The sequence below is a fragment of the Haliotis cracherodii genome, unplaced genomic scaffold (genome assembly GCF_022045235.1).
Source record: "Haliotis cracherodii isolate W230 unplaced genomic scaffold, xgHalCrac1.p SCAF_7, whole genome shotgun sequence".
Classification (NCBI taxonomy): domain Eukaryota; kingdom Metazoa; phylum Mollusca; class Gastropoda; order Lepetellida; family Haliotidae; genus Haliotis; species Haliotis cracherodii.
In genome coordinates, this window is record NW_027266330.1 from 60,995,784 (window position 1) to 61,009,977 (window position 14,194).

General features: G+C 41.7%; 1 protein-coding gene across 1 annotated transcript; it reads left to right on the forward strand.

Annotated features, from left to right (window-relative positions):
- Positions 1-2,347: 2,347 nt before the first annotated feature.
- Positions 2,348-6,970, forward strand: LOC139448264 (sodium-dependent glucose transporter 1A-like). Its single transcript, XM_071229791.1, has 4 exons — positions 2,348-2,504; positions 3,042-3,190; positions 3,982-4,267; positions 5,032-6,970. The coding sequence occupies exons 2-4, from the start codon at positions 3,053-3,055 to the stop codon at positions 6,138-6,140; spliced, it is 1,533 nt and encodes a 510-aa protein (XP_071085892.1). The 5' UTR covers positions 2,348-2,504; positions 3,042-3,052; the 3' UTR covers positions 6,141-6,970.
- The last annotated feature ends 7,224 nt before the right edge of the window (positions 6,971-14,194 follow it).

Sequence of the window (14,194 nt, forward strand, 5' to 3'; positions counted from 1 at the left end):
GGCTCGAAGCGGCAGCGTTATGGTATGGGGCGGGGTTACAGCAAGACAGAGGACCCGTTTGTTAGTGGTAGAGGGAAAATCTCAATGGACAGCGACCCTGTTGTTCTACCGTTTTTGCGTCGTCATGGCCCAGGCATTACCTTTCAACATGACAACGCACGGCCTCATATTGCTCGACTTGTTCAGGATTCTCTTCAACAAAACAACGTGAATGTCATCCCTGGCCGGCTCGCTCCCCTGATCTCTCACCAATCGAGCACATGTGGGATGAGATGGATTGACGCCTTCGACGTCAACCACGTGTTCCACAGACACTCCAGGAACTTCGAAACATGCTCCTGCAGATATGGACAGATATTCCACAGGACTTTGTGCGACGCATGGTCAATTCCATGAAACGAAGATATGTTGCTTGCATCGCAACCAGAGGTGGACACACACGCTATTGATTTGTAAATTGACATTTTGTTATGTTCATGTTTTTTTATGAAATCACGCATTTTCTGAAGTCAGTATGGCAAATTAAACCATTCAAGTTCAATGAATATCCTTGTTTGTTATTTTTTCAAAACTTAAGTATACACTTGCACCAACAACCACTTAAACTCCGTTTTTTTGGGAAAGTCCCAAACTAAGATCAGCACAGAAATGTAATTTTGTATTGTTCTACATTAACGTTTAGGTGGTGCATGGGTACACACCTTCCCTTTTTGTCAATCCCTCCCAATCCAACCCTACCCCCTTCAAAAATATCTTGACTCGCCCCCGACTAGGATTCAATTATCGGCAATTGTTGTAAATTCAATAACTGGTATGGTATGTCTTCAAAACAGGCTACAATGTTTATTACATACCACCTGTTTTTGTCTGCATTAAGATATATCTATTTCTAATCATGGTACCACAGTTTCGGACTCGTGAAGATCCGGGGTAGACTAGGTCTTCAGCAACTAATGCTTGCCGTAACGACAAGAATTGTGTTGGGCACGAGGGAACTATTCTGCCCTGGAATTCACAAGGCACGTTTCCAGGACGTGGGTTCTCGCAATGTGACACTTGCATGCAGCTTAACAAACATATTGATTTGCATTTTGTTACCACAAGGTTCTGATACTGTTTATGTTTTTGGTTTCGTCAACACAGCGAATCGACGATACTGTCTGTAACTAAACGTTTTCTCCAGCCGTTCATTCCTGTAGTACATATGCTCGCAATAAATTGCGACATAGTTCAAATCAACATATTATGTACATTGCTTTGCAAAGCAACATCTGTGACCAACCATGAGATAAGGGATCTTAATATGGGTGGAAAATTACATTTTTACTTATTATTGTATTTTAAAACTACAGAAAACGAAAATACAATTCACAAGCTTCAATTCATATTTATTACAGAGATACATGGGATCAACCATTTGGACTCATTTTCCGACATAACTGTTGTGTACTAATTGCATTTTTGGGACATAATGTCTGATTAATTGAAAGTACACATGTATGCTGATAGGTTTATAAATAATGTCTTAATTACATCACAAACTAAAGAGAGAAAAATAAGATACTTTTGTACAGCCCGCATACATGCCGATCTTTACTGAAGCAAGTATCTTATTACATAATTGGAAGCCGGTTCAAATGCAAATCAACGTGAGTGAGGTAAGATGAGGTGAATTAGAGTTTTACGTCGCGCTCAGTATTATTGCACTGCATGCTCGTGAGATACCGCAGTTTAACATCGAGAGCACATTCAGACACAGTATACCCTATTATCCAATTCATGCCCGAGCGCCAGGCAGGGAAACAACAAATACCATAAGACAAGATATGACGCGGCCGGGGATCGAACCACCGACCTTCCACTCTCCGGGCAAACGCGCTATCCATTGGACCACTGAAGCGGCCTAATTCAGTTTGAGTTTGATCATGTGCAGAGTAACGATCCTTAGTCGTACAAGGATATGTTTGAACAGACACCTAATCCTTTCGTTTCGTTTCAGTCACTGATGTTCTACAAGGCACTAAAGCACATTCACACACCCTCCATAGCTGTAATCTGTGTCTTGGATGGAATCCTAGATGGGGATAGTGTTGCGTTGTTGCATTGTAGCCCTTGAAAAAAACAAAAGTGTAAAAAGTAACCAAAGCGCGATATGCGACAATGTGATAACGCAATATTATGGTAATTTGTCGCATTGTCGTGCTTTGAATATTTTATATTACTTTACCAAAGGGCGACAATCAGACAATGCGACAATGTCCCTTTTTGTGTTCCATATTCTTGACACGCTTGCGCTTTGTCAACATACTGAGGTCACCGCGTCCCTTATCTCTCCGCCAAAACAAGACTTGTCAGCGGAAGATCAGTACACACACCCATTTGAAGACCGACACAACCCTCGCTACCCGCTTCATAACGCTGGAGGGTGAGATACTCACCCATACCCATACGCCACAGTGGCAGGCACGTTGAGTGTATAGGCTACGACCGAGTAACGTGTGCAGGTGAGTTTGGCTTGCATACCTGCTTCGGATAAGAGGAATAAGGCAATGAGTATGGCCTAGATAGCTCGGGCTGTGGACAGAAAGGTGTTATAATACCCACGATTCTATATTTTTTTCTGTCACGTTTGATAACTACGACGTTTCACAGCGAATCACGGCATCACGGAGTAGTATTCGTGTGTGTGTGTGTGTGCGCGCGTCTGTTGGTGTGTGTGTGTGTGTGTGTGCAGATTTGAGCAGATATTTATAAGAACTAGCGAGACAAAGAAAGAGAGAACAGAGAGAGAGAGAGAGAGAGAGAGAGAGAGAGCAGTTTTTACATTTAGCTACTGAAGTGATAGTTTGCTGATAGCTGGTATGGGTTTCTGTACTGCAATTCCCACTCTTCATCCACTAGAACTAGATTTGGCTCAACCACTGTCCAAAGCGGCCTTCAACCCAAATCATTGTCTATAAAGTATAATACCTCCTTGAGATCACCCATACACGTAAGTACCATACGTGGCATATTCCAATGCGTTGCGTGTTCTGTTTCAGTACCAGCAACAATGGAGGTCATTGACGTTGAGATAAGGAAACCCGCGAGGAAATCCGCTTTTGGTCAATTTAAGGAACATTTCGAAGACCCCGTCTACAAGAACAAGTTCATATGTACACTGTTCTTGTTCTGGGCGTTTCTTGTCATGGTGAGTTCAGTGATTCATATTTATTGATTACTAGAAAGTCGCGTCACCATTCACCATGCAGTGTCAAGGCTTCTGAATTCTCCGGATGAACGTGGGACACATTCACACATCCGATTTCTGTTCCTCGGAAACGAATGTAATCGAGACGTTCCGAATGCAAACAAATAAAGCCACGCTCTGTTGGTATGGATATTTAATACAAGAACCAACGCATTCCTCATTAAGTTAGGCGGATTAACAAAGAGCATGGAGAGTTCACCGGATGCAACCTTCTATGGAGGTCAGATTTCCATGCAGAGAGGTGTAAGAGACCTGGTTATAATGAGGCTGACATCAAGAAGAAACGCCGTGATATTATTGGCGTACTGTTCAAAACGACCGTGAAACAAACTTACTCATTCATAAATACACCCTCCCACACCCCATAAAGACTCTGGGTTATAATAGGTCCAGGCTCGATAATTTACAGACCGACGTCATAGCTGGAAGACTGCCGAGTGCGGCGTTAAACAATCAACAAACAAAACATTTGTACAATGTTTAATTCTTGTTTAGAATTAAACTATGTTGTCAGTTAGATGATGGTTAGGTCCCGAATTCACAGATCAGGCTCAGCGATTAGGACATGTAATCCATCGAACATTGACTGCATGAATCGTTGCTCGCAGTATCGATCACTGGATTGTCAGGTCCAGGTTCGATTATTTACAGATCCCCGTCATATAGCTTGCGTACTGATGAGGGCGGAGTTAAACAACTAACAAACATCCATTCCTTCACTCTTTCTGCAGGGTTTTGCTGCTGGCCAAAGCGGCCCGTCGTTCCTTGACCTGATGCTGATCACCAACACGAAGGTGGAGCAGGCCTCGGCCCTGTTCACATCAGGAGCTGTTGGGTTTACGGTCGGTGCGTTCGTCAGTGGGTTTCTGTACGACAAGTGTAACAAGCTGCTGTTGATGGCAGCCTGCCTCGTCGGCAGCAGCATCTTCTCCGCCGTCATCCCGCTCTGTACCCCGCTGCCAGCGATGATCGCCATGTATTTTCTCAGATCTTTTGTGTCTGCCGGAGTAGAAACAGGTAGGTAGCTTTATTTGTTGGCGTAGAAACAGCTTGGTAGTTTTGTTTTTTGTTTGTTTATGCTGCAGTTTGCAATGTGACGGTGGTCTGTAAACAGTCGAGCCAGCAACAGGTAAGCTAGTGGTTGAATGTATGAGCAACATCCACTGCAATCCTGGTATGACGCACAATAAGCTGTATTGTTTTGTTTGTTTGTTGTTTAACACCAAAGCAATTGTCCAACTATATATGACATCAGTCTGTACATAATTGAGTCTGGAACAGACAATCCAGTAATTAACATCATGAGTATATATCTACAAAATGCCCTTTAGAAAGTGGTCAAATGTAACAAATTTTATATTTGGGATAACACTTTCTCAGTAAAGTACTTATTCGATAACTCAACGCAGAAAGACCAGAGAAAGTCCCCATAATTTATACTATTCCAGTGTTATTCCAAATGTAACATTTGTTACAGCAGGAGCATCAATCTACGCTATTGGGATACGATGACATGCATCAACTAAGTCAGCGAGCCTGACCACACGATCCCGTTAGTCTCCTTTTACAAGACACAGTTGCATGATCAGCGCCCAACGCGATCTGGGCAGAATGACCCATTATCAGCTATAACACTGATCCGGACTCCCGGATTCAACTCTTGTGAGTGTGAATCACCAGCCACCAGCCACTCACCGATACGCTTTATTCAATGTAACTATTATTTTGTAAAAAATAAATAATGTTACATGCAAGAACCAATCAGGCTCTTCTTCTTTCAGGTGGCAATACCGACTTGATGCGACTCTGGGGCAAGGACAGTCGTGTTTTTATGCAGATTCTTCACTTCAGTTTCGCCTTAGGAGGTCTTGTAGCCCCTCTGGCAACAGAACCCTTCCTAGCCCCAAAGTCCGTCCATACCACGATCACAACAGTCCCTGTCAACGAGTCCCATTTTCTTGAGTATGGATACAATACAACCAAAGCGTACGTCCAGGACAGTTTTAGATTAAATGGGACAAGTAACAACATAACGACTGCAGCTAATGAAGACGCTCCGAAATCGCAAATCCTTTTTGCTTTCATAATCACAGCTGTTCTGTTTCTTTCTGCTGCTCTTCCTTTCTTCGTGGAGTTCTCTCTCCGTAAGGCTGACAAAAGCCGGAAGCCGGAAGACGAGCAAGAAGTTGACCGTCATTGCATACCAACCCCTGTCTATGTGATAACTGTGTCTATGATTGGAGCTTTCTTTTTCTGTTATATTGCGCTAGAGGAGACGTTTATGTCATTCCTGGCGGTATTTACTGTGGAGGGGTTGGGCTGGACAAAGCCAGATGGAGCTTTGGTAACGTCTGTATTTTGGGGAAGCTTTGCTGCCTTTCGGTTTCTGGGGATCTTTTTCATAAAGATGTTGACTCCATCGTCAATGATAATTCTTTGTCTTGTAATTCTGTCAGCGAGTTTGGGTGCATTCCTGGTCTGTTCTCTCTTTGCCGTAACTATTGGAATTTGGATTTCATCAGTGGGGATTGGCCTTGCAACATCGATCGTATATCCAACGACCTTCACATGGGTCGAAGAGCATGTTATCAAGGTCACGGGTAGGGTCACGTCTGTTATTGTGATATGCGCAGCATCGGGGGGAATGGCGACACCATTGTTGCTAGGATACCTGATGGAGGAAGTGACGTATATGTGGTTCTCGTATTTGATGTTTTTAGTGTCGGTTATTCTGCTAATTATATATATCATGCTGCGGTTGCACTCGGGTTTTGTGTTAAAGAAATATCACAGAGCAGCTGAGGCTGAATCACCCAATGAGCTTGCTACACCTCAGGAAAAGGGGAAAATGTTTGATCCAAACGAACATGTACGAACGTTTGAACTTTGATATTTAACAGTATGATAACAGATATAAATATTTAAATCTTATGCCAACCACAAGTTTTTGCCAACTGATAAGAGTAGCGGGAGCGACGCATGAAAATAAAATTATGATACAGGGAAGATGAAGGTGTTGGGGAGGATCACATCTGTATTCAGAGCGGGAGTCATGGAAAATATAAATACAATGTAAAAAACAAATAAAACGATTATAAATTTGTTCATTCACGGACTGGTAATGTATTATGGGGTTACGGGGCGTCATGACATTGATGTAATGGGGAAGATGAGGGTAATGACAAAATGTGACGTAAACGGTTGTATTATAATACATGATCGGTCCCTTAGTGAGTTTAGTTTAATGCTGCCATTGAACAGTATATCAGTCAGGCAACACTGTACAGAGAACAGTCCCACTTTAGACAATCGGGCCACCCATGACCTCTGTTCAGTGAAGACGTCCTAAACTTGCTACATGTGCTGTGGGGACAAGTCATGGCAGACGGTGGAGTGCTACCCATTTGGGCACCCGGATCGCTGAATCCAAGATATGTCACGCTCGTGATTTCTGGTTTGTCAACACAGTTTAGCGCTTGCAAACCAAGGATCATTATCAGGGCGAATCTTGGATTCTGGTCCACGGTCGGATTATCCAGGCATCCTTAAGGAACGTAGCCAGGCAAATTGGAGTGCGTGCACCACACTGGCCCCTCGCACGAACGGCTGTGACTGTGTGGCCAACATAAGCTACTTTCGATTGGCATCTTTGAAATATCAAAACAGCACACGATTCAAACCAAGAAATCCCAGAAAGACAGATTTACAACGTTCTGCTACAGGCGTCTCCAGATTGTTTTCTCACATCTCTTCCAATAAAACAAATCTTGTGTTTTACGGTTTTCTTTATTTACACTTTTATTTAATTTGATAGATACGCTCTGTAAAACAGATTTGAAACACTAAAATCAAGTTACATTATAAAATTTAAAGCACACAAATCAAATACTCATTTCTGACTAAAACAGTACAATACAACACATATCACACAAAGTATATATATATATATATTCTCCATTTGATTGATACATACACACACACACACACACACACACACACACAAAAGTAGGGTCTTGACGGAATTTTGTATCTGGGTTCCAACTGGTAAATCATTCGCTTGAAACCTTCGTTTTCAGCAACTGAAAAAGGTCGGAGGTCTTTCACAATAAATTCGGCAATAGATCGGGTTATAAATTTCAGCAGTTGTAAATTTCAACTTATTGTCAAAGTTCAGCTTAGGTTGTCTGACTTCTTCCAGACTGGGATTTTGCGAGATGAACATCCGGGTGACGCCGTTGCATGTGCGTCGTCAAGTTTGTGGTATTGCCAGAATACTTCACCACTATTCTTTCTACAATGTTTGCATATTACTTTTGATTTATCGGGAGTTGCTACACCTCTGCTGTCATACGTTGCTTCAAAACCAAAATGTTTCCACACAGCAGCCCGATATACTGCCGGTGGATCTAGCAGTTTCGTCTGCTCTTCATTGGCGGCCATGTTCTTTGTTAACTTGATATGAAGTGCATTGTGGGTAAACGTAATACTAATCAAACTATTTTTTTCTAGATCTACTAACTATTTAACATTTTAGGACCACTTTCATAGTAATGTATCAAAAAGAAAGAAAATTATAAATGTATTTCGTAATTTCGTTTCGGAAAAGTGAACAGAAACTCTCGTCAGTGTTTACAGATGGCGCTGATAGGCTATTTATAGTCAAGCACGTGGCAGGTGGCACGTTCGGATTGTCTGGTTTTCATTCACTGGACATTCCTTTGAAACGTATTTCATGTTTAAAAGTAAGTAAAACTGTGTTATGAAAATATCGTATGTATCGCGATACATGCTTTCCAAATCGATGCATCGTATCGTGGGGTGTGCATCGGGATACAATACTGTATCGCCGTATCGTTACACCACTAATTATATATATATATATTGTTTTCATGCTGATTTGGTTGAGATGAACCCAACCAGTGGGGCACCTGATATCATCAAGACTTTATAGTGATTCAATCACATGCTCATGATATACTCGGATCTGTTTTAGTAAACTTGGACCATCTTCGAGGCGCTCTCTTCCCTCTTTGAACTCCACTGCCAACATGTAAACATGGACGAAGGAAGGAGCATCATCCCCCAGAGTTGACGCCATGTTGTGGCAAGCGGTTCAATTTTTCAAGCTCCATCACAGCACGATAGCCAATTTTGTCCCTTTTCGTCCACAGTGAATACCTAGTCACTTTGATGTCCTTGCTGCTGAATTATGCTGCTTGTTTATGCATTTGGTTCAAAGTTTATCCTGGAAGCATAGAAAGTACATCAGTGCATGCAAACTGATAAGGGTGTTCTATACATACTTCCTAGTTCGGTTCCTAACCTTTCGTCCACATCATTTTATCGTTTAATTAAAAGGAGCGTGTTGATGCCTAATTGAGTGTCCATTAATAAAACTGTTAATTGTTGATTTCAATCTTGGTACGGGAGGTGGAAGAAGTGGAGATATAGATGCTTTAGCTTCAACATCCATTGTTTTGTACCTCAATTATAGATGAAATATATACACATATATCCCAACTTACATTAATATTTTCACATTGGTTTGCTGCCCCATCATTTAGTATTTACTAATTACATTTAGTATTTACAGTTGGTATCCAAAAGGTCTACTTCATGTGCACAATTGGTATCCAAAAGGTCTACTTCATGTGCACAGTTGGTATCCAAAAGGTCTATTTCGTGTGCACAGTTGGTGTCAAAAGGTCTACTTCGTGTGCATAGTTGGAATCCAAAAGGTCTACTTCGTGTGCACAGTTGGAATCCAAAAGGTCTACTTCGTGTGCACAGTTGGAATCCAAAAGGTCTACTTCATGTGCACAGTTGGTATCCAAAAGGTCTATTTTGTGTGCACAGTTGGTGTCAAAAGGTCTACTTCGTGTGCATAGTTGGACTCCAAAAGGTCTACTTCGTGTGCATAGTTGGAATCTAAAAGGTCTACTTCGTGTGCACAGTTGGTATCCAAAAGGTCTACTTCGTGTGCATAGTTGGAATCCAAAAGGTCTACTTCGTGTGCACAGTTGGAATCCAAAAGGTCTGCACAGTTGGTATCCAAAAGGTCTACTTCGTGTGCACAGTTGGAATCCAAAAGGTCTAATTCCTGTGGACATTTGATATCCAAAAATTCTGCCATGTGTGCATAGTAGGAATCCGAAAGGTCTAATTCGTGTGCACAGTTGGTATGGAAAAGGTCTACTTCATGTGCACAGTTGATATCCAAAAGGCCTTCTGCGTAGAACAATTTCAATTCAGTTTAAATTAATTCCCGAAAGAATGGCGAACCATACATTGCAACTCGCAGATGTCATGTTGTTTTCTACAAAATGAAGTCAATGTTGATCACATGACTGGTCAATATCTGAGGTCATTCACGTGCTTTGACCATACATTTCTGAGTCAGTTTTCTATCGTTACTCCAGCATTATAATATGTGTCACGTGATATGAACAATTAAATTGAAAGACTCTTTACTGAGGTATAACAGATTATATTAAGACTCACCTAATCAATTACATCATGTTTCAATACTGAAAAATTCAAATATGGAAAATATTTTCTAATGACTGAAAGACTTTGATGGAGTAAAATTTAAGACTGTGGTGGTGGTTGATTGACTGACATTTGACACCGAGTAAACATTCCACAGTCGTTCATGTAGTATTATTAGCGGTTCGGAAAACATTGTTACGCAACGCAATTGCAATACGTGCTCGGGCTTGGCTACCGACTGTCACTTGTCTGATGAATAAACCAAGTGGGAAGTTGGCAGGTAGTCTCTTGGCCATTGAAAGAACACTACAATTTTGGCGACGAGGTGCTGTTAAAAATGGCGTCCTCGACATGTGGTCGAATGGAGGAATTTTCAGTGTCTGAAAATGCAGACTGGATTAAGTACATTGAAAGATTTGATCAGTATTTCGTCGCTAAGGATGTTGAAGATGCTGGGAAAAGGAAAGGGATATTGCTTACCATAGTAGGTAAGGAAACCTACTCTCTCTCATGAGGACTTTAGTCTCACTGGCAAAACCCGCTGACAAGTCATATGCAGAATTGGTTGATGTCGGTAAAAAACATGTGAATACCAAAACCATTAGTTATCGCTGAAAGATTCAAATTTTATCAGCGAAAACAACGCTCTGTCTCCGATAACCGTGAATGTTTGCACTGTGGAAAGAAAAACCGAAAACTCTCTTTTGCGAGAAAAGCATATGTCATATCTGTCAGAAGCAAGGACACATTAGCAGGAGGTGCCATGAGAAATCACAGGAGAAGAAGGCCTATAAACCAGAAAAACTTAAGAAAAAAATCATCCCAAGTCAGGTATATGGATACAACAGTGGAACATGATATACCTGAAGGCAGTGATGAAGATACAGACTCTTATGAGGACACATTGAGTAATACTTTATTCACTGTAAAATATGTTGCAGGTGATCTACATTCCTATGTGTATTGAAGGGACAAACATTTCATTGGAGTTGGGCACTGGAGCTGGAGTAACTTTGATTTTGGAGGAGCAGTACAAGAGAGAATTTAGGCATATTCCGCTGAAAACCACCAACCTGCCTTACCCGGAGACTTATACTGCAGAAAAGTTGCCTGTTTGGGGAAAAATATAGGTGGATGTTGACTATAATGAGCAGTCTATCACTTTACCAGTATATGTGGTGACAGGAACTGGGAGTAGTTTGAGCCTTGAGAATTGGATATAGAATAGGGGGAGTAGTTTGAGCCTGATATTAAAGAATTGGATATAGAATAGGGGGAGTAGTTTGAGCCTGATATTAAAGAATCGGATATAGAATAGGGGGAGTAGTTTGAGCCTGATACTCAAGAATTGGATGTAGGACACAGGGAGTATTCTGAAAATCAATTATAGGTTAAGAAAAGTATAGTGATTTAAGAGAGGCACCTTGAGTTTATCCAAATAAAGTGAAATATAAAACTGTAATAAAATAACTGGTACTAAAACATCGGACACACAATATTGGGGATCGTTCTTAACCTGACATTTCGGAATAGAAAATGAGGAAGAGGGGTGGAAAACCTTTATAATACAAGAAATGTTTCATCTTTTCTGTAATCATTTTATTTCAAAACAAGGGGATTTTTGGACCAGTAGGGGCGTCACCTGAGCAAGGAGTGTTTGAGTCTGGCTGGGGGAGTCATGACAGCCTAAGCCCATATGACTCTAGAGTCAAATTTAGGGAGAGTCGTTTGAGCCTACTATGCTGGAGTTCCTAGGCAGAAATTGGCTATTTCAGATACAGCTTGACTGGTATTCCATTGGCAGAATCAATACCGTGCGAGTTCACAATTCCCAGAAGGACTTGGAAAAATTGTTATCAAAGTATTGAGCCCTATTTGATGGCATTTTAGGAAGCTTCATCTGTCTGTAAAACCCTGAGCAAAACCAAAGTTCTATAAACCAAGATCTGTTCCATATGCACTACAGGATAAAGTAGCTGAGGATCTGGACAGACTAGAGAAGATTGGGGTCATTAAGAAAATGGAATATTCTGAATGGGCTGCTCCCATTGTACCGATACTCAAACCTTCAGGCGCTGTGAGCCTATGTGGGGATTATATGCTGACAGTGAACAGAGACTTGGAGGTGTTTCAGTATCCTTTGCCTGTGCCAGAAGATTTGCTCAACCAACTGAATGGTGGGACGAAATTCACCTAATCACAAGCCTATCAACAAATGTTACTTGATGAGGAATCAATATGTGACTAAGAACACCCATAAGGACCTTTAATGTTATACACGATTACCCTTTGGGGTCGCATCAGCCCAGCTGTATTCCAGAATGTCATGGACCAGGTGTTACAGGGTCTGCCAGCAACTGGCGATTTCATAGATGACCTGCATGTCACTAGTACAGATGATAGTAATGTGTTTGAACGTTTGGATTCTTATGGCATCAAACTGAACAAGTCGAGGTGTACTTTCCTTCAACCATTTTTGGAGTATATTTGGTTTCAGGGTGGACAGTCAATGTATTCATCCGACGGAATCCAAGATTGAAGCAATCCGGAATGCACCGCGACCAACAAATCTGACAGAACTACATGTACAGTCCTGTTTGGGTTGTGTGAACTATTACCGGAAGTTTATACCAGACATGTCCACAGTGTGTGCACCATTAAATATACTTCTGCAGAAAGGAACAAAGCTGAGCAGCTAGTTAAAAACTGTGCTTCTTGTCAAAACGTACAACCGGTCCTGCCTTCAACCAGACAGAATCCCTGGATTTGGCCTTCCCGTCCTCATCAACGGATTCACGTTGACTTTGCTGGCCCCTTCATGGGTGAGAACTTTTTAATTGTGGTGGATGCTATGTCCAAATGACCTGAAGTAGTTCAGATGAAACCAACAACAACAATAGGTACCATAAATGTTTTGAGAAAGCGCTTTTCTTTTTATGACCTTCCCGATCAGCTAATCTCTGATAATGGACCAAATTTAACATATTCTAACCTCGCCATACCACCCAAGTTCTAATGTTGAGGCTGACTGAACCATACCTCACAGTACAACGAAAACGACCCCTGCAGAACTGTTCATGGGGAGGCATATTCGCATATTCGTACTCGACTCGACTTGCTTCTTCAGTTCAAAGAAAATTGTCTCCGAAAGTGGATGTAGTGAGGCGTTTCAAAGTTGGCGACCCAGTCTTGGTGAGGGACTACAAGGGTCGTACCGGACTATGGCTCAAGGGGGTTGTACTAAGAGCGTTAGGTCCTGTGACTTATAAGGTTCAGGTAGAGAACTTTGAGTGGAAGCGCCATGTTGATCAGCTAATAACTATGCCAGGTATGCCTGATCTATGAGTAACACTCACTACTGAGGACATAACAATCACTGATAGGTCTGAAAGTGCGCCTATGTCTGGGGTAGAGAAGACTCCAGTTGAAAGTACCAAGGGGGCATTTCCTGGGGATATCGAAGTGGAGAGTGTTCCACCTGTGACAAGGCCCCCAGAGACTGAAATTGTACCTATGACAGAAACAGAGACTCAAAGATATCCTGTTAGGGAGAGGAAGAAACCAGATAGACTGTCTTGTTGAACTGTTAGTGTCACATTAAGTGTATTCGTGTGTTGACAGTGGATTGAGGTACTGACCTACTGACCCTATTTTAAGTCAGTGTGACATTTGTGTTTCTACGATAAACATTGATTTGGATACTTTGCATTTATAACGACAGTAAGATCGTTATATTATTTCATGATACGTTCTTTGGTATATTTGTAAGTGTGTGTGTGTGTGTGTGGGGGGGGGGGGGGGGGGGGAAGTCGTTCATGTAATGTTATCAGTAGTTCGGAAAACATTGTTACGTAACGCACGTGCAATACGTGCTCGGGTTTGGCAACCGATTGTCACTTGTCGTCTGATGAATAAACGAAGTGGGAAGTTGGCAGGTTGTCTCTTGGCTATTGAAAGAACACTACAAATTATATAATCAGTCAATAATTACAACAAAAAAACACTGAAAAAACAATTGACAAGCAAATTCAACCTCGCAGTTTACAATGCATATATTTATAAAGTAACAAGTAATTTGAGAAAAAATATGATTTTATTGATATTTATTGTGTGTTGAACTTGTAGAGTGCAGTGAACCTTGATGGGCCTGGGCTGAGGACGCTTACAAATCAGGGACATGAACTGCCTACGTCAGTCAAGAGGGCCTGAGGAGTTGTCTCCCTTACAACCGTGTATGGTGGGGAAATCGAAGATATGAGAACCGCCTTCGTGAACATTCATACCATCCTTCGAGACTGAAGGCCGAGAAGGAATGAAACAGCAAAGGTGCCGGCTCGCTCAACTGTGTTTTTTTCGCTCGCTTGGGTTTTATAAAATACATGTCTAAATCGCATTTTTCCAGCTGTGTCTTCAGTTCTCAGGGAACTAGTGTTGGAATCTGGCGTCTAATGACCA

Excerpts from the sequence above, each read along its gene's own strand:
- LOC139448264 (XM_071229791.1), top strand. The coding sequence starts at position 3,053 with ATGGAGGTCATTGACGTTGAGATAAGGAAACCCGCGAGGAAATCCGCT. Across the intron at positions 3,191-3,981 it reads TCTGGGCGTTTCTTGTCATG|GGTTTTGCTGCTGGCCAAAG; the intron begins GTGAGTTCAGTG and ends CTCTTTCTGCAG. Across the intron at positions 4,268-5,031 it reads GTCTGCCGGAGTAGAAACAG|GTGGCAATACCGACTTGATG; the intron begins GTAGGTAGCTTT and ends TTCTTCTTTCAG.